Below are 19835 nucleotides of genomic sequence, written 5' to 3'. Positions count from 1 at the left end.
TTTGTTGTTTATTTGAATACCACTTTCGTCCATGTTGTATATACACTGTGGTTTACCTATTAAATCATACTTCAAAGCTTTGATTATAAAATACTATACTCGTATTCAAACCTTCAAAGAAACAAATTGATCCACTTCTTCTCTTTTCATGCCCTTTGCTCGAGCCAGTGAAAGCCCTTCACTTTTTCTTACGGCCAAATCAGGGTGTCTGTCCATGAAGGAATAAAACCAGTGCATTCCAGCGGCCTTTGTTTCTTCCTTAGTTGAAAACTTAGAAGCAAGATTCAGTTTTGTTGCAAAACTGAATGCAATTTCTCTGACAGATGAGGGCGTGGGGGAAAATCCTAGCGACTGTAATTTTTTAATATGCTTCACTAATCTATTTTCATTTTCGACGCCCAAAACAGGAAGCTTTCCTACGTGAACTTTGGTAGAAACGCAGGTGTTCAGGTGCCTTCTTAAGGTTCTTGACGGTGTGTTATAGACGCGACAAGCTTCATTGACTCCCATTTGCCGAGTTTTAACTTTATCCATTGCTGATCGTAGGTCTTCTTCTGTCCACATCATCCTTGGTTTTACATTTGGCTTACGTTGGTATTTTCGAGGCATATCTAGAAATATTTTTAGTATGAGCTAGAATATCGCTATAAATAAGGGCATCTTTCTAATTAGAAGAGGGGCATATATCCCCGAATACTATGGGGCGTATATCCCCAGTAAGAATTTTTATGAGGGATATATGCCCCATCAAAAATATAAAGATGGAGTCGCCTAAATTGACCGTTTGTCACTTGAAAACCGCGCCAAAGGTATTTACAGTGCCCCTGTGAAAGGTACTTCATGTTTAACTTAAAATACTTGACCTACAACTTTTTTAATCAAGCTGCCTACATAAGGAAATTAATAAGGTACTTACCGGTTACACAAATGTTTTATTTTCCACTGATTACACTTCCGCAGACATCCACAAAGTTACGCACGACTGTAAGTGCAACTGCGCATGACTTACACACATACATCAATGGCATTGGGTGACTATTTTATGAAATACTGGTCCGAGGCGTATATCCCCCTGGGCCATATTTACCCTACAAGGCCTATATTTATTTACTTTCTTGTAACCGAACAATAGTTGAAAAGTAAGCCAGCAATTTCTTGGTGAACTGTCTTTGGATACAAATAAAACCAAACGCTAGTCTTCCAACTGACTCGCATGTTAAAATAGGTAAGAATGGAAATACAAGTTATGTTAGTTATTGCCATAACAACGAAGAGAGGACTGGGAGAGTTTAACTTAATGGACCATTAAAGTTGTCTAATGTAAACGTCGGATTTTTACTTTTTCCCTTTGTTTATGTATAAGAAAGATTCCAGCATCAGGGAGACCATTGGCAATACAAGAGATTCATGATTAATTTGATAGTAGGAGAGCCTCGGAAGTATTTGCATAGTGTTGACTGCCGTAACCGTATAGGTGGAAACCATGATAGGCATAATATGGCTGGTTTAGCTTCAGGTTCAGATTTGGTACTTAGTAGCGAAATCTAAAAGTAACCACTAGCTACAACAATTCGGACGATATGCCAAACCTAAGTAACTGGTTTGGTTGCTTTCTCAGGAGATAATACAAAACTAAAGCAGGTGAAACAACATGAAACCCACGGACACTGCTCCAACTCCGAATACGAACTCTCAATACGTTGAAATGAGCCGTGAGTTCTGTTAGTTTGCGCCCAAAATTATACAAAATGATCATGATCATTTATTCATATAAGATACAAAGTAAAGATGTGGATCATAATCACTTAGGTTCATATGTCGGTTAACAACACTGAATGTTAGTTTGAGATATTTTCTACTAAACAAACGACGTTCCCTTCACTGTCGAAATGAGTCCTGTTGACCTTTTAAACAATAGAGGAATTAATTCTCTCGCTTTAAACAAATTATTAGCAATGAAACAGTACAGTAAAATTTTTCCGACCATTAAAATCCGCCCTTGCTGTAATTACTCACCCATAATTTAATGAAAATTTAGAAAGGTCGAGTCCATGACATACGCATATAATATCTCCATATTGTTTACTAATAGACAGGTACCAGTACGTCTGGCTAGTTATGTTAATTGGACACGCATACAATTAAATGCCAATTGATCCAGTTTACATTCCGGAAATTAGCAACATTAATGCAAATTAAGCTTAGAATGGGTATAAAAGATTCCCGCCAGGGTGGGTCAGGTATAGTTTTTTTGTACAAAGCAAGCTTACAAGATGTTCAAATACGTACGTATTAGGTAATTACATGTTCATCATTATCATTAATTTTGTTACAGTTTGCTTTATTTGCACTCCTCTTCTTGTTGGCCGCCGCCGCACCTGAGCCTGAAGCCAAACCAGTGTACCCATATTCTCATCATTATACCCATCATGGAGTTCACCCATACGCCTATGGTCATCATCACTACGTTCATCCGTACCACGCTGGGGTCTATGGACACCACTATGGCCATTTGGGACACTACTATTAATTTCTACGTTGTAATCTGAACACATGTTGTATGCAAAAAATTTATTAAAGCTCATTAAAGTCAATATTACAACAGACCTTGGTACCCTAAATACCAAACAAGATTGGGGAAAATTTGATTCACTAAGGATATAAATCCAAGACTTGGTTTACAAATCACTTGTGTTCTAATCGTTACATTGGAGACTGAATTACTATCAATCCTGGACTTGTTAACTATCAATGAGTATTATGTCGAGTGGTGTTAGAAAAGCGTTAAATACAAGAAGAATAGAATTATTTTTCATTCATTCACATATAATTAATTAATATTCTCTGTTTTTCTCAATCTAACTTGATATTATTTACATTATAAAGTCATAACAATTCGCCCACACTATTTTAATAATTAAACTAATAACACAAATAATTTTACAGTCTAGCTGGTGGTCGCTTTTGTCTTGATTGCTTTTGATTTTGACGTTCTATCGATTGCTCGTCTGGTATAATACTAGTTTCCATTTCCCTATCCGGTATATTTTCGACTTCAGGTTCAATACGAATTTCACTTCGAAAGATTTCAATATTGTCGTTAAATTTGTTGGGCATCTGGTCATTTTCACTCGCTTGAATCTGTTTCTACTCGTACTAAACATTTACGAAGCTGGTTAATATGTTTTTAAAAACATATCCATTGTCTAATTTAATTAAATAGTGGAGATTTCTAAATCTTTTGATAACGTTTCCACAGAGTCGTACACCTCCATCTGATTTCGGAATCACGACTAGTGAAACTAGTGGAATTAAGTCTACTTTTGGTGTAAATATTCCCGCATATAATAATAATAATACGTTTTTATTCCCATTAAGTTTGTATATAACAATAGAAATATCTATTTAAAAAAGTTAACCTCGGGGAAAGGGACTACATTCAACGCACAAAACACTGTAAACGTTAAATAATATGTATTTTCAATGTCGTTGATCATCTCTGTAATATTAATTAGGTTGGTTTGATTACTTGAACTTGTAGAAGCCAAAATATCTACTTCTTTCACCAAGGTGTCGAATCAATTCTCGACCTAAAACTCAGAATAATTATCAGGCACGATGTACAGAGTTTCTTTGGACTTCCTCTTGTTGAATTCTACGATATCATTGATGCTTCCTAATGGTTTAAAGATGTCCGTAGTGTACGATCTAAAAAGTATCGAAATTTAGATTTTTAGATAAAAGCTGTTTATTGCAAATAATGATACGGGATCAAGTAAAAAAGTTACTCCACCTATTCTCTTTTTTAAATAGAACATCCTGTGTACTTTAGCCTAAACAGATAGCGGACTAAATTCTCTTTACAAAACTATAGCACACCAGAGATGATATTAAAAAAGATTCAACAAGATTTAAAAAGGTTTTTAAAGGTTAAAAACGATTCAAAGTGAAAAAATACAAAACAATTTCACAAAATTCCTTTTTAATCTCTTTGAATTGAATCTATTTAAAAAATGACGTTAGGTCCGATAATTTTTTACCGGACCCCGTTTTTTTTTTTTTTTTATTTGAGCTTTTCAAGGCTTGTAGGAGCCTTATATCAGCTATCCTTTATTAAAGATAAACTGCATATACATAGAATAATATTTACATATTATTTCCTTAGTAGATATATAACTAAATTGGTCGACCGATCGCATCTAAGAATTTAACAATGTGTTCACAAGCAGTAGAGTTGGGATAAAACAATAGGTAGTCTACGTGTAGCGGTAATAACGTCTTTCCTCTGCAAATATTCTTAATTAAATTTAATCTTTGATCGTTGTAAATATCACATTGCCATAAAACATGATTTAGGTCCTCATTATAATCACCGCACGCAGCACATATTGGATCATCTACGATATTGACCCTGAACAATGAGGTAGCGAGATTGTAGTGATCCGCTCTGCATCTAATTATTGATACTGTAATATTACGATTTACTCTAGATTTGTGGAACCAAGTTTTAGGCGAGTCATTGTAAAAAATTTTGAAATATTTGGAACCTTTATAGATGGATTGTTCTAAGCAGTAATCATTAGTATTAATATATGAAGTTTTTTTAATTTTCTGCGAAAAATCAGTGAAAGGAATTATAAAGTTAGGAGTAGGGGTTTTACTTGTGTAAAATTTTGCTAATTCATCGACAGCCTCATTTCCCAATATGCCAATATGAGATGGACACCATACGAAGACTATATTCTTGCTTGGATCTTTTGCCATAATTTTGTTATATTCGTATTTTATTTTGAGAATATAAAAATTTAAATTTATATTAACTTTGGCTGATCCTAGACATTGGAGCGCACTTAGAGAGTCAGATACTATCGCGAAATTTGCAACTTGACTATTTCTAATTGATTCTAAAGCTTTTCCAATGGCAAAACATTCTGCAGTAAAAATTGATGTATCTTTTGGTAGGGCTTGACCAGATTTCTTATTTGTATTGACATAAAAGCAAGCAGCACCTACATGACTGCTTTGGTCATTTGTTTTACTGCCATATTTATTATGAAAACGGCAGATTATGCAACAATCATTACAAAAACGTTCGTAATAAACACATTTCCGATAACTTCATAAAAAAAGAAGTTATAGGGTTTTATATAAAAATCGAAAAATGCAACTTTACCCATAAAAAAGTAAAAGACTGTAGGCTATTTTGGTTTTCACTATCGAGTTTATCCCAAAATCCAGTTTATATAATCCAAGGGAAGCTTTTTAGCGCATTTCCACAAAAATAAAAAAAAATGCGCTATTGTGGCCACTTTGTCCGTCCGTCCGTCCGCTCGTTTTGCGACGCTACTAGTTCTTTATCTTAAGAGCTATTGTTCTACTTTTTCGCTATTTGGTTCGTTATGGTGTCGAGTCTTGTACCAAGGAAGGAATTTTTTCTGTACCGCTTACAAAAAAAGTTATTGTAAAAAAAACAAAAAACCGTTTTTACATGTTCCATAATTTTACACTTTTGCCGTTTATTAACGATCCTAGAGATCGTTTATAATTTTGCATTGCTATCTGTCGCCTGCCGGTTGGTCTCNATAAAAAAAAATGCGCTATTGTGGCCACTTTGTCCGTCCGTCCGTCCGTCCGTCCGTCCGCTAACTTTGCGACGCTACTAGTTTTTTATCTTAAGAGCTATTGTTCTACTTTTTTCGCTATTTGGTTCGTTATGGTGTCGAGTCTTGTACCAAGGAAGGAATTTTTTTCTGTACCGCTTACAAAAAAAGTTATTGTAAAAAAAAACAAAAAACCGTTTTTTACATGTTCCATAATTTTACACTTTTGCCGTTTATTAACGATCCTAGAGATTGTTTATAATTTTGCATTGCTATCTGTCGTCTGCCTGTTGGTCTGTCCGTCTGTTCCTTTGTCTGTCTGTCCATCTATCTGTCCGTGTGAACGATAACTTTGTTTAGAAATGTTCGATCGCTTTTACATCTCCGTTAGTTATGAACTGAATTGCATGAAATTCAATATGGGCATAGATTTAGCCATATAATACGCAATGCCAAAAGTTGAATTGAATCGATTCAAAATTCACAGTGCCCTTTTCGCATCTCGACCATTTATAAACCGAATTGCAAACTTTTTTACTTATAAAAGTATTTGAATGAAATTTGATACATAGGCACTTGGGGATAAAGGAAAATCAAACGCCAATTTCAAAATTTGGTTTTGCGCATGCGCAGTGCCAACTATTTTATTTATGGAAGAATTTAAACGAAATTTGATACATAGGCACTTGGGATAAAGGAAAATCAAACGCCAATTTCAAAATTTGGTTTTGCGCCTGCGCAGTGCCAACTGTTTTATTTATGGAAGAATTTAAATGAAATTTGATACATAGGCACTTGGAATAAAGGAAAATCTAACATTAGTTTCAAAATTTAGGTTTGCGCATGCGCAGTTCCAACTTTCTTATTTAGAAAAACATTGAAATGAAATTCTTCTCATAAACTGAAATTGAAGTAGCACGTCAAAAATGGATTGCCCATGTGCAACGCTATCTTTCATATTTGTGGCCGGATTTTTACGATTTTAACAGAAGTTGCATCTTACAAATGGGAAATGAATGCAAGTGGAAATGCGCTTTATGTAAATCGTTTACGATTACTTTTTAACTTGTTAAAAAATGTACAGAATGTATGGATAATAACACCATAAGCGATGGGGTATATGAATACTCATATTTCTTTTAAAATGTTTAATCGTTTTAAACCTTGGAAAACACACAGACAGTTTAATAGCCAAAACGGTTGTAGTTGCTGAAGTACGGATTGTAACTGTAGGGGTTGTAGCCGTAGGGATTGTAGCTGTAGGGGTTGTAGTTGTAACCGCGATAACCCGCATATCCACCGTATCCAAGATTACTATAGGGATTGTAACCAAATCCAAAGTGGTACGGGTTGTAAGGGGTTGCTGGCGCGTCTTGTTTCGGTGCTTCGGCTGCCTTCTCCTCGGCGGCCAAAGCCATGGCAACAAAAATGGTGAAAATAATCTAAATCGCCATCATTAATAAAGCGCAATATGATACAAGCAAGGCACTTACCGCTTTAAGCATTGTGTACGATTTGCTGTACTATGCCCGATGAAGAACTCTTTCGGTTTATATACTTTTGGAACTTGCATTAATTACATCGTACAGAACACTGTAGGCTTATGAAGATGATTCTCTTGAATCGAATTAGCATATTTGTAATAGAAATAAGTTAATTTGTAAAAGTTCAAACGATACACCATTTTTAATTTCCTATTAAGCCATTAAGGTCACCTTAACCTTCCATAAAAAAGACAAACACAAACAAATTTAGCCATAAATAATAATAAAGATTCCATAAAACTGTTATGGTCTTGTTTAAATAGATTCCGATGAAGATTATTCTCGATCGTGTCCCTGATATTTAACTTAAAGACGAAGAGTAGCTCATTTACGTAATTCGCCCGAAATTTCTATTCTAAATTTAGGCATCATCAAGGATGCTTAAGAAAATTATTGGGTAGATTGTAATTCAGGCATGTACGGAGTCACCAGTGATTCCAAAAGCAAAAGTTTTGTTTTTCCAAAATAAGCGCCAACTTTTAAGGTAAAGCGTTACTTTTTGGCGTTTTAATTTCTCTCGAATTTAATCATTATTGTAGCCCGTAAAATAATCGGGACAACAATGGAGAAGCGCAAAAAATGAACATTTTTGCTGTTGCATACGAGCCACTTCGCTATCATTGTATGTATAAATTTCCACTACATCTACATTTATTGTAAAGAAGGAAACATGAACAACTTCATATAAAAACTACGCTACAAACAATAACTGAGCAACACTAAAGAAATTTGTAACTAAATAAGTAAGCAAGTGATAGAAGAAGGACTAAACTACACACGTGATATTTACAGAAAAGTTATAAGTAGAAGAGAAATTTCAACAAAAAAATAAGCATTGAAAATATTCACTGTGCTAGAGAGAAGGGGACTTAGAAAACCTTTGTAAGGCTCAGAAAGGATACTTTCTACAGTCTCTTAAGCAACTGGAACGTATTCCCGAGCTCTAGGTGCCTGTCAAAGCCTTGTAGATTCTATACAGTGTACTTCGCGCAACAATGATCCCCACGTTTTTTGAGAATATCATGTTTTATTGAAGTTTTATTTTAATTTCTTGGTGCCTTGTTACTCTTGTTCTTTCAAACTATTTTTCTGTCATCATAAATGTATGTTTCCTTTTTTTACAATTTTCAATTTTTTCCTGATATCAATTTCAGTTATGAAACTTTACTTGCTTTTAATTTCAGTTTCTCATTTTGTTATTAATAATTGCTCTTTAATGTTCATGTTTCTCATAAATTGTAGTTTGTGTTTCCTAAACTTTAACGTCTTTTGCCTAACAGGACTGCGATTCTTTAAAAACTGTCCGTTTTTACCACCCGCACGTTGCTAAGGGAGATATTTCATTGGTGTAAAAAATGACTGTTAGGGAGCGAACTCATAATTCGACACGGAGAATTAGAAGTGAGCCATGATTAACGAGCGGCAATATCCGCCCATTTTAGGAAAAGGACTCCCTAACCACCGAGCTAACCACCTTACGATATATATTAATGTTTTCTAGGCTTAAGTTAGTTCAGTAAGCGCAGTTGTAAATACAGTCCACTTAGTGTAAGAATTAGTGTAAGGTGCTACAATAAAGGAAACCGTGAAAGCACTTGTTCTTATTTCAAATCAACATCTACCCCAACTGGGCTTGCTGGATTCAACAATGACCTCCCACTTTTTTGACGGAAATACACGTTTTGAAGCAGCAGGAATCCGAATCAAATGAATTCTCGACGAACGGCTGAGCCGATTGGAACCAAATTTGGAACCGATATTTGAATTTTAGGATACCTAATATTCCATAGGATGAAATGAGTTTTTAAAAGTTGAATCCATTTTACCATACCCTATCCGCTTTCAGGTTTGGATATAGTTGCAATACAGCATTATTGAATGTCACTAAAGATATCATTTGTTCCGACGATCAAGGTTTAGTTGTGCTTGATTTTTCCAAAGCTTTCGACACGATAAACCATAAAATACTTATAAGCATCCTCAATTACCATTGGCTTCAATCCTAATGCGGCTCGATTGGTCGAAAATAAAATTGCAACAGGTTGTACGAAGGATATCTCCATCCACTATTAGAATAACGTCTGTAGTACCTCAGGGATGAATGTTGGGACCACTTTTGTTCTCTATATATACCAGTAATTTTCATCACAGTGTCTATTCAGTTTCTCTGCATCAGAGAACATGAGTCTTTAATTCATTTTTCGATATTAACGCCATCCTCTTTGATATAAATTGTACGTCATCACATCTCCTTTTTGATTTCTCTTTGCACACATCATTTATATCTGATTTCTTTATATTGATTTTTGGTTCATTTAGCAGAAAGACAAAATGTTTTTTTTAATTTTATTTTTTTCGTTTTCTCATCCACCGACTATAATTTTCCGCTATCGTTATCTTTAAGTAATGTAATCTAACGGGGTTAAGTGGAAGAGCAAACACACGGTTTCTTTGTACCAAAGCATAATATGAACTTCGCCTCATTAGATTAACGGGTAAACATGTTAACATAACAACTACATTTTATGCACATAATACCTAATTATTGCTCGTTATCTATTAAAGACACTATTATTATTATATCTTCTGAGTGTATGCGTCAAACATTGGCTACCATACTTATCGACAAGGGTGGTTTTAGTTATCGGGCTCCATGCATTATTGTCAGTACAACGTCCGGATCAGTAATAATGTCCCAAGCTGTCGCTTGCTCTTGACCAAAAAGGTCATAAACACCACTTCACTAAGATTAAACAGTTATAATAGATGAGCCGAGGGTTCTGGAGGTTGAAAATTGTACCATTGATTAAGAAATTCAATGATTGCACTTAATAGATTAGGGCCTACTGGATGTCCATACAGAAATAGTTTGTGTTTGATTTATTCTTTTCAAGCAAGTAAAGTTTTAGTAAGAATTTCATATTAGCGGCTATATTAACTATTATTTTTGTGGCATGAAATACTATTTTTAGTTTAACCTTTTGAATTATTAATTATCAGTTCGTTCTTTTACAAATTAAATGAATAAAAAAAAGTTGCGTCCGTGACATACGCATACACTATCTGCATATTGTTTACAAACAGGTACAAATCCGTTTGACTCGCTATGTTAATTGGATACGAATACAATTAAATGCCAATTGATCCAGTTTACATTAATGCAAATTAAGCTTAGAATTGGTATAAAAGATTCCCGCCAGGGTGGGTCAGGTATAGTTTTGTCGTACAAAGCAAGCTTACAAGATGTTCAAATACGTACGTATTACAATTACATGTTCATGTAATTATCATTAATTTTGTTACAGTTTGCTTTATTTGCACTCCTCTTCGTGTTAGCCGCCGCCGCACCCGAGCCTGAAGCCAAACCAGTGTACCCATATTCTCATCATTATACCCATCATGGAGTTCACCCATACGCCTATGGTCATCAGCATTACGTTCATCCGTACCACGCTGGTTACTATGGACATCACCATGGCCATTTTGGACACTACTACTAATCTCCACACTGTTTCGGCTTAAACATCTTTCCAATTCCAATACAAATTTGTACATGTAAATAAAGAAGCTTTTAACAACAATCACTACAAGTTTACGTGTATCATCTTTTAAAATCTTGGTCGATATAAAACAGAAAAGGGGAAAATTGGATCAAATGAAAATGTGCTTGTGCATTTTTCGTCATGGTTTTTTACCCAATGCAATTGGCATCTTATAAAAATGGTGTTACGCATTAGAAGCCGTAAGAAGCGAAAAATTTTGGAAAAAAATTCGTAGCTCGAAAACGTTACCTGTTTTCTTTTGGAGATCGTGGGGGACGTGGAGGAGCGTATTCGTGCGGCGCCGGCGGTGGAATTCGGGGCATAACTCGAATTTGCGCCCTTCTCGAAATTGGGATTTTCTAACTTTGAGGCCTTCTGCGGCCTATACCGTTAAAGATAGAGCAAAACGTAAAATAGCGCGATCGTAGATCTCGAGTCGAGGGGTCGCGGGTCGCTCTATCGCCCCCCTTGTGGAGGGGAAAAGGGGAAAAACCGGAGTTTTGGAATAGCGCCGTCGGGCGAAGGGGGGGGGGGGGGGGTTATCAGCGTGGGTATCTGCGAGAAACTTTTCTCTTTCTTTTTCGGCTTAGAAAGGGACGCCGGGATAAATTTTCTCCCGAAAACTTCTGACGACGAAGATAATCACTTTAGTAAATATATTGTGTATGTCTTCTTTGTTTATGTTCCTGTGGAGATCAATGCTTTTCTAATAATTCATTATTATTTTTAATTATACATTATACCTATTATCATTTCGAGGTCTCATTTTACTTATAATTTTTGTTATGTTTCAAGTGACTCCCACAAAAAATGTCTGCGAGGGCCAGGATAGGAAACTATTTAAACTGTAAATTAGGTAGTACTAATACCAATTTTTACTGTAATAAATATTTAAACCTTTGTTTTGCGCCTTATTTGTAGGCGTAAAATAGTATTAATAGCATTTTCCATTAGAAGTCAATGTGTTATCGAGAGACCATAGCATCCTCCCTACGCTTTTTCTCTTTCTTTAACACATTTATTTAATATGGAGAGTGCCATTAATGCAATTTTTTAAATAAATGTGATACATCATTGATTTTGGTGCCTCGCAAGCACTTAAAATTCGAAATAAAAAATCTAGCTCCGTATTTAAAAAAAACAATATTGAAGAGTGAAACGGGAAAATTAAACTTTGACATCACAGGCGTCTTCTACGTGAAAAGTTGCCCAATTAAAGTTTTTACAGATCAAAATAAAATCATAAATAACGTAATTAGAAGGTATTTTCGAAAATGCATAATTTCAGATTTTTCAAATTCTCTCCAAAACGAAAAGAAATAAGAATCATTTTCAAAGGGGCATCTATTTGAGAACTAAATTTTTTAAAATTTTTCCCATTTATCCGACTTTCTATCTCTTATAGTTTCCGAGATCCTAATGTAGGGAACACAAATTGGGACGTATTCAGAAGATTTTTATGCGCACCAAAAGTTGCTCACCACGTTTTTGTGGTCGAAAACTTGGATTTACACTTTCCTTATAATCACTTTAAAAAAATTATAATTATGCAATTAATGCACACTTGAATGTATCTGTCTACTGGTCTAACTCGCGGTGCGCGGTGGTAAGACGACTCAAAAGCGGAAGGCGTCACTCGTACTCGAATTTATAGCGCACAAGAGCAAAATCACTATTGATCAATTAAGCGTCGATGTTGGCACTTAAACCAGATACAATTTAATCCGTTTATATAACAAACAAAAATCTTCTAGAAAGTTCTCGAACGAATGCATCACATCCGCCTTCATTCCTTATCGCCGGTGACTAATATTTTGTCGACTTGATGGCGCCTTAATGGCAACCTGATGCCGTCCCGATGCGGTTCTAGATTTCTAGAATAGTCGCTAAAATAGTATGCATTTCACATCGATGCGCATTTCTCATGCCTCGTGAACGCGTCTTATCTACTTGCATAGGAAACAAGGGAAATATACGGAAATAGTGGGAATTAAGGGGAGGAATTTGAAGAAGTAACGGGAGGTACAGAGAAGTATCTTTAATATCCAAAATATATTCAAAAGTAACAAAATTGCCTTAGGTAAGCACACGGTACGCGTAGGCAAAGTAGAGATGGATCGGGGTGAATATATTGGGGTTCTTAACTACAAGCAACAATAATCTTTGTATAATTGGATCCAGGTCAAGGTTATTTTATTTCAAAGGTTACCTGGTAACTATGTGGGCGGAAGCGGGAGGGACGGAATGTATACGTCATCGAGAATTCTGACATTGACGTTCAACGTTGTTTGTAGTCGCGCGAGTGCTTATTTTTCTTGAGTTATAGTTTATTTGTTTAAAATTTGTTGAATTTTGAAGTGCATAAGGACATATTTTAGCTGTAGATACCTGTTTGGTGCAATATAAAGACATTTAGTTTGTGAATTTTGTGGGTTTTCATAGCCGTGATTGAAAGGTTAGTTCATCAATTATATGCACTTTTGTATGTTATAATTAAGTATTTTTTTAGATGAGTGGCGGTAACACTAAAATTCCTCATCCTGGTGTAAATAAAATCTCGGTTTTTACGTTTCCAAAGGACCCTACCGTTCTTAAAGAATGGGTAAGAAAATGTTTCACATCCGGCAGCAAACTAAAATGTGCTGCGCCCTCATTGGTCAAAACGGCCAACCGATGAAAGCGTAACGTCCCTGGCCGCAAACGTTTAAAAGCAGAGCCACGAACTCTGCAAAGTGCAATGCAATTTCTGCTTCGACTGCACTTCAAGAAACAAAAAGCTCTCCACCGGCAGAACCAGGTCGCCTTGCCAGCTCGACCCCCGCGCCACACTCCATCAGTCAGAAGACCTGCATCTGGGCTCACCCCAACGACAGAGCTCGCCATGTGCACCTCGGTTACCATTTTGTACATACTATAAATATACATTTTCCATAAAACGCAACAGCATTTTATTTGGCGTCATCTGCTAAAGAATGTTTAGAGTTTTAATTCCCAAAGGCTAGGTATTGGTAGAAGTCCTCGTGCAATGTAAAACAGCTTATGCACCACACTCATTTTTGCAATACTTTGATTGCTTTCAAAGGTGGAAGTCGATAAACTTCCAAGATTTCCTATATAAGATCCACCCTCATATACACATACCCATATAAATCCAAAAATATACTGCAAAAACTAAATTTTTTACCCCTTTTATTAGCATTGTAACCTATGAGCAATTTTAAATGTGAATTCTGGATGACGTTTTCCCGCCTTCAAAATGCAAGCATTCTATTGGTTTAGAGTTACCAGACAACCTTTCTAATAAAACAAACTTGGATCCAGGTAAAATTCAGCTGTTTGGTTTCACTTAAAATGGCTGGCAGTTCTGCCGATAATGTAGAAATATTTGCGCGTGTCTTTCTAATCTCTAAATGTAGGTGGACCTTCACCAGTTAATTTTTCTTGCTCAGTATTGAGAAAATCCAAAATTCAGCGTTTCCACTCCGAAATATCGATGTCGAAAGCACAATCCGGTAGATAATAATTAAGTAAATCGTAAATCAAAAGTAAGAAGTAAAAAAAAACTTAAAAATCATTATTCAAAGTAAAACTAAATGTGTAATTATTGTTACATAGGTACCGCAAAACGGTCTTAAAACTTATCAGCCTGTTGAGGGCCCAGAACAAGAGGGGGATAATAAATCAATAAATAATTAAATAATAAGATAAATCCGCAAATATCGTCAGTGAAGCTTAGAAGGAGAATCACGAGAGAAAACTTCACTCAATTTAACACAGCGCCAGAATATCACAAAAATTGTCGACAAAATTGTCAAATAACCAATGGCGTGTATCGTCTTTCAAATAATAATCGAGAATGCCTCTTGTGCAAGGAGTGCGCGCGTCGGAAGAAATTAAAGAAAGTTCTGCGCAACATCTTACGACAACAGAATGAACGATTCAAAGATATCTATAACAAGACAATAAAGAACTATAAAACTAAATGTAACTTGTGAATTACAAAGAAATTACCTAGATGGCGTAAGGAGTTAAATAAAGCGTCGCATTCCATAAAATATTGAGGAAGCGCACAAACAAATTTAGAAATTCATTATTTTTTTATCTGTATTTCGGGTCAACAACTATAAACCATGGCCGTGTGAACGGACTATTCAATGGTTTAAAAGTTACCACACTCCTAGTGTTTTTAAGCAAAACGCATATCTAACCTAGACAATCATCATCTTTGGCGTTTCCATATTCTTGACCCATATTATACGGTAGGTCACGTCCAGTTTATTCTCAGGAATAAATTAGTCACAGACAATGTCTATTATATCAAGTCTCCTTGGGAGTTTAGTTTATTTAGGTATTTCTAGTGCGAATTTATGAGTTAAGATCCTTGGGAAGAAATATTTTGTTGGGTAATTTTACTGGATGCAAATTTTTTTGGTAAGAGAATATTTCTACAGTACCTGCATTTCCCATTCATGGAAGGTTTTTCTGGGTTAAAAAATTGTGATAGTGGTACACAAAGTTTTATCTGGCGGTTTACTGTTTGGTCTAGGGTCGAATCCAGGATTAGGGATAATGTTTTAGAGAATGTGACACATTTTTTTGTTTTTTCAACGAATGTGTGTTTTCATTTCCCGTTGTATCAAAACGTTGTGCCACAGAGGTGAAAAATAGTAGTTATTAATTATAAATATTTATTTGTACTTTTTCTATCTCAGATTTTTTCAACTTACACTACAACTTTTTTTTTTAATGTTTCTTTAAATAAATCAGAGTGTAACTTACATGATTGTTATACCTTGTACAAAGAAATTACACATTTAATAAGGGTATCCCAGGTATCCCGAATTGTAAAACGGATAGGGATAACTAACGTAGCTACTGCTGTAAGGGTACCCATAATTCGGATAAGTGTAACTGTACGGAGGGTAAACGTACGGCACTGAGGCATATCCGGAAGGGTAACCTCCGTAAGCATATGGTATCACCGAAGAAGCTGCATATTGAGACTTAGCCACGGGTGCGGCTATCGTCGAAGCAACGCAAAGGAGTAATACTGCAGTCTGGAAACCCAAAATACAACACAAGAAAAAAAGTCTGACCTACTTACGATTTTCAACATGTCGGTAATTGCTTGTCTCGTAACTATTTTCGTAAAGATTGGCGTCGCGCTTATATACAACCACCCAATTTAATTTACATAACGCAAACACTGAATACAATTAACGTGTCCTTTAAGAAAAATTGATAAACAAAATAATTAATTATAAATGAGAATATTACCGGCACTTACACATTTACGCACTAATTTCAGACATATCCCCTAAGTAATTGCATTATTTAAATAATGGGGGAAATGGGGTGTGTAAAAAATTTCCTTGTTTTTTTCAATTGAGTCTTAGCGCGCAAAAAGCACTTCAACAACAGGTAGTTGACTTATCCGGGTAATTACCAGGTTTAAAACAATGAAAGTGCATTAAATTCTTATTGTTTGTTATAGCGTAAAGTGGGTAATGTATATTTTTCCGTGTAATCATAAGCGGAAAGAACCTTGGGGGCACACAGATAATTGCGTTTTAAAAAAATTTTGTTTTGTATGACGATCTCGTATGTTTAACCTAACCACAATGTGCTTGAATTTCTAATTTTTTTTGTGTGAATCGTGTAGTTTTTAAGGAAAGTTTGACTTATCACAGTGGCTTCAAATAAAAGACCAATACAAGAGCAAGACAAATGCTGTGCCAGAATATGTTTTTTAGCTTCGCAACGTTATGGAAAACTTGTTGCTTTTACTTATTCACGAAATCACGTAAGATTTTTGGAGAATCCATATTGTTTCGGAGCACAACCACGAATTTTCTTAGCTCGCGAGATACAGAACGCAATAATTTCCTTAATAGTGCTTATGATCCGACACAATAAATTTTTAATGTGGAAGAAGTTTTCTTGCTGCATTTTAGGTGATCTCATACTTTGATTGAAAACACAGCCAGAAACTAGAAAGTTGGTTTGTCAGCAAGAACGCGAAACCTCTATTGTTTTGAACCCTTACCATCCTCAATTTTTCAGTTCCCATATTAATTAGTTTTTATATACCTAATGTACTGCAACACACATCAACTTGACAAATCTCTTTCGCGCATGTCGTTTTTTGCTGATTAGTTTCAACAGGTAAAATAAATGACTGAAAATGATTTACATGCTGGAAGCAATAAAAAAAATAAATCAAAATAAATAGTGTCACGTGTCACCACCAGCAAATGATTCATTTCGCAACATGCACAAAAAGTGTGAAATCGGATGGGCGTATCTTGATTAGCCTCGTTTTAATTAATTTCCTAGTTTTTTCTAATTGAGGAAGGTCGTTAAAATGAATTTGCATACTATTTATAGGAGGAGTGAATCATTCCGCGATAATTAAAAACATATTAACCCTTTATTGTTAGTTTATGCGCGCAGTAATTGCGCTCTACAAGGCCGCCTTTATGCTGGTTTGTTCCTGGAATATAATTATTTTTCCAGGAAAGTGATTCAACATCGAACCTAATTTAAATACAACAATTTACATTCATGCAGCTTCCACTTACTCACGAACCCCATTACACCAAACATACCTAGGTAAAGAAGATCTGCTTCTTCACTGTATCAACCACTAGAATTGATATTTTGCAATACTATTGCCCATTGTTTTTAAAACATTTGTCCAGGTATTTGTCTAATACATCAACCTTTAAGACAGACAAATATCGGTATGTGTTTGTAAGCCAAAAATCAACTTAGACAGATTCACGATGTTGATATTAGTGTGTATATATAAATAATAAACATTTTTTAAAGGGCATAGTAAAAATATTGTGGTTGTAGTCCTACAACGCTGCTAATCCAACACGTAGGCAGCGATATACAGGGTGGTGACTTGCGTAACGCATCATAGGAATTTCAATGTAAAATTCAGAACATGCCATTATTGGCTCCCCAAATTATTAAAACAAAAATGTATTACGGTTTTTTGTAGGAAAAAATTTTTTATTTCATACTATCTAGTAATCGCCGCTTTCCCAGACTGATTTGAGTCTGGTAAATCGTACTTTACCAGACTGAAAATTTTTACCAGACTGGAAATTTTGCCTAGCAACCGCAACTGACATCCATCTAAACGTATGCATTGATACTTGTCAAACTACTGTCAGATAAAACAAATCAAGTCACCACCTTTTCTTTTGATTTTAATGTGTACCTACAACATTCTACTCAAAATGGTATTTTAATAGAAATAGAGCAGTATGAAATAAAATGCTTTACATTATTTGTATGTCAAATCAGTTTACGTTACTCGTTTCGAAATTCCTGCCTCAGCTACGCTTCGGCAGTAAACATCTCACTCGTTAACGTAAACCTTGATTTACCATACTCATATGTAAATAACTGTAATTACGTCAATCAACCATATTAGTTTTCAATTTTTTACATAAAAAAGGGGGAAAATTGGAAAAAGAAAACCCCCATCTTTTTCAATCTAGTATTTCCGTCGTCTTATCATTTTCTGTTGATAGCCTCGTTACATATTTGAACTCGCGTTATAGTGTGTGGATTTAATTACAAACTATTGAAGTTGTATGCTCAAGTGCTACTTAATTTTGTATACTTACGTAAAGGCCATTTAACCACTTACTTGCGGTTGAGGGGGTAGGGGGCTGGGACCCGGACCGGACCGAAAAAGAACCGAAAACCGGACCGAAACCGGTATTTTTTTCTGGACCGAAAACCGAATCGAAACCGTTATTCCTTCAGAAATGGAAACGTATTGAGAACCGAAACCCATATTACTTTTTTCGGTTTTTTACGGTTCTTAACAGCAGGGGCGGACTGGCCCGGGGGGGCGGGTGGCGATCGCCACCTGGCCTGTACGTCATAATGGCCCGTTGGAAATTTATAAGTATCTGCTGTTTAGTTTCTTGCACTATTAATAAGTTATTAACACGTTTCTCTAATTAGGGTTGATGTTAGGTTGTTAAAAAATTAAAAAATTCTGTTTTAATTGAAGTGTTTTACAATGAATTTATCATTTTTTGTCGTAGCATGAAAGTGATGAAATACAATGATAGGCGACGCGCCTCGTTTGGTTTGTATATTTTGTTACTTTTAATTATCAGCTGCAATTTAAAAAGACCTGTATTGTAATTGATTTCCGGAGGAGTACTTTAAAATGAAGCGAAAAATGTTTTTGTGGTGCACCGCAGAGCTACCCCCCCGCCACGTTCATTACTACACTAATACTTTAATGGCCCGGAACCTATGCAATTCTACCTGACCCGCCCCTGACTAGAAACAAATTTCGAAAGAAAATTCAAAGGGCTGTAACTTTTGAACTAGTAGCCCAATCTTGGAACTGTTTGAAATTATGGATTCTACAGGCCACATTCTATAAAAAAAATTGTTTCCGGGTCGATCTGAGACAATTTTTTTTTCGGAGCTCAAAAAAAGGCAGTGTATAATCTTCCTTTTTTCCCAAAAATTGACTGCACCAAAATTTCTCGAGAAAACACTTTTTTTTATTAATTTTGGTGCGTAGAATCTAAACCAATTCGTACTTTTTCGATCGGACTTCTCAATCAAAAGTTATGGACTAGAAACCAATTTCGAAAGAAAATTCAAAGGGCTGTAACTTTTGAACTAGTAGCCCAATTTTGGAACTGTTTGAAATTATGGATTCTACAGGCCACATTCTATAAGAAAATTTATTTTTCGGGTCGATCTGAGACAATTTTTTCTTCGGTGCTCAAAAAAAGGCAGTGTATAACCTTTCTTTTTTACCAAAAATTGATTGCACTAAAATTTCTCGGGAAAACACTTTTTCTTATTAATTTTGGTGCGTAGAATCTAAAACAATTCGTACTTTTTCGATCGGACTTCTCAATCAAAACTTATGGACTAGAAACCAATTTCGTAAGAAAATTCAAGGGGCTGTAACTTTTGAACTAGTAGCCCAATCTTGGAACTGTTTGAAATTATGGATTCTACAGGCCACATTCTATAAAAAAAAATTTTTCCGGGTCGATCTGAGATAATTTTTTTTTCGGAGCTCAAAAAAAGGCAGTGTTTAACCTTCCTTTTTTACCAAAAATCGACTGCACCAAAATTTCTCGGGAAAACAC

At 35.4% G+C, this 19835-nt stretch overlaps 1 protein-coding gene and 3 long non-coding RNA genes across 4 annotated transcripts; 2 read left to right on the top strand and 2 right to left on the bottom strand.

Moving 5' to 3' along the window:
• The first annotated feature begins 2232 nt into the window (after nt 1–2232).
• On the top strand, nt 2233–2606 carry LOC116172983. Its single transcript, XR_004145820.1, has 2 exons — nt 2233–2285; nt 2336–2606. It is a non-coding gene; the product is annotated as an uncharacterized LOC116172983 (long non-coding RNA).
• A 4127-nt stretch (nt 2607–6733) lies between these two features.
• LOC116172982 (prismalin-14-like) lies at nt 6734–7238 on the bottom strand. Its single transcript, XM_031490265.1, has 2 exons — nt 7094–7238; nt 6734–7042 (listed from the first exon to the last, which is right to left on the bottom strand). The coding sequence occupies exons 1-2, from the start codon at nt 7103–7105 to the stop codon at nt 6785–6787; spliced, it is 270 nt and encodes an 89-aa protein (XP_031346125.1). The 5' UTR covers nt 7106–7238; the 3' UTR covers nt 6734–6784.
• A 3058-nt stretch (nt 7239–10296) lies between these two features.
• On the top strand, nt 10297–10728 carry LOC116172981. Its single transcript, XR_004145819.1, has 2 exons — nt 10297–10399; nt 10450–10728. It is a non-coding gene; the product is annotated as an uncharacterized LOC116172981 (long non-coding RNA).
• A 4632-nt stretch (nt 10729–15360) lies between these two features.
• On the bottom strand, nt 15361–16097 carry LOC116174445. The gene is made up of 3 exons (XR_004146133.1): nt 15964–16097; nt 15791–15912; nt 15361–15743 (listed from the first exon to the last, which is right to left on the bottom strand). It is a non-coding gene; the product is annotated as an uncharacterized LOC116174445 (long non-coding RNA).
• Between the last annotated feature and the right edge of the window lie 3738 nt (nt 16098–19835).

This window comes from Photinus pyralis, unplaced genomic scaffold (assembly GCF_008802855.1).
Source record: "Photinus pyralis isolate 1611_PpyrPB1 unplaced genomic scaffold, Ppyr1.3 Ppyr1.4_LG6, whole genome shotgun sequence".
Classification (NCBI taxonomy): Eukaryota; Metazoa; Arthropoda; class Insecta; order Coleoptera; family Lampyridae; genus Photinus; species Photinus pyralis.
The sequence above is the reverse complement of the archived record's forward strand: the minus strand, read 5'-3'. Positions and strand labels throughout refer to the sequence as shown.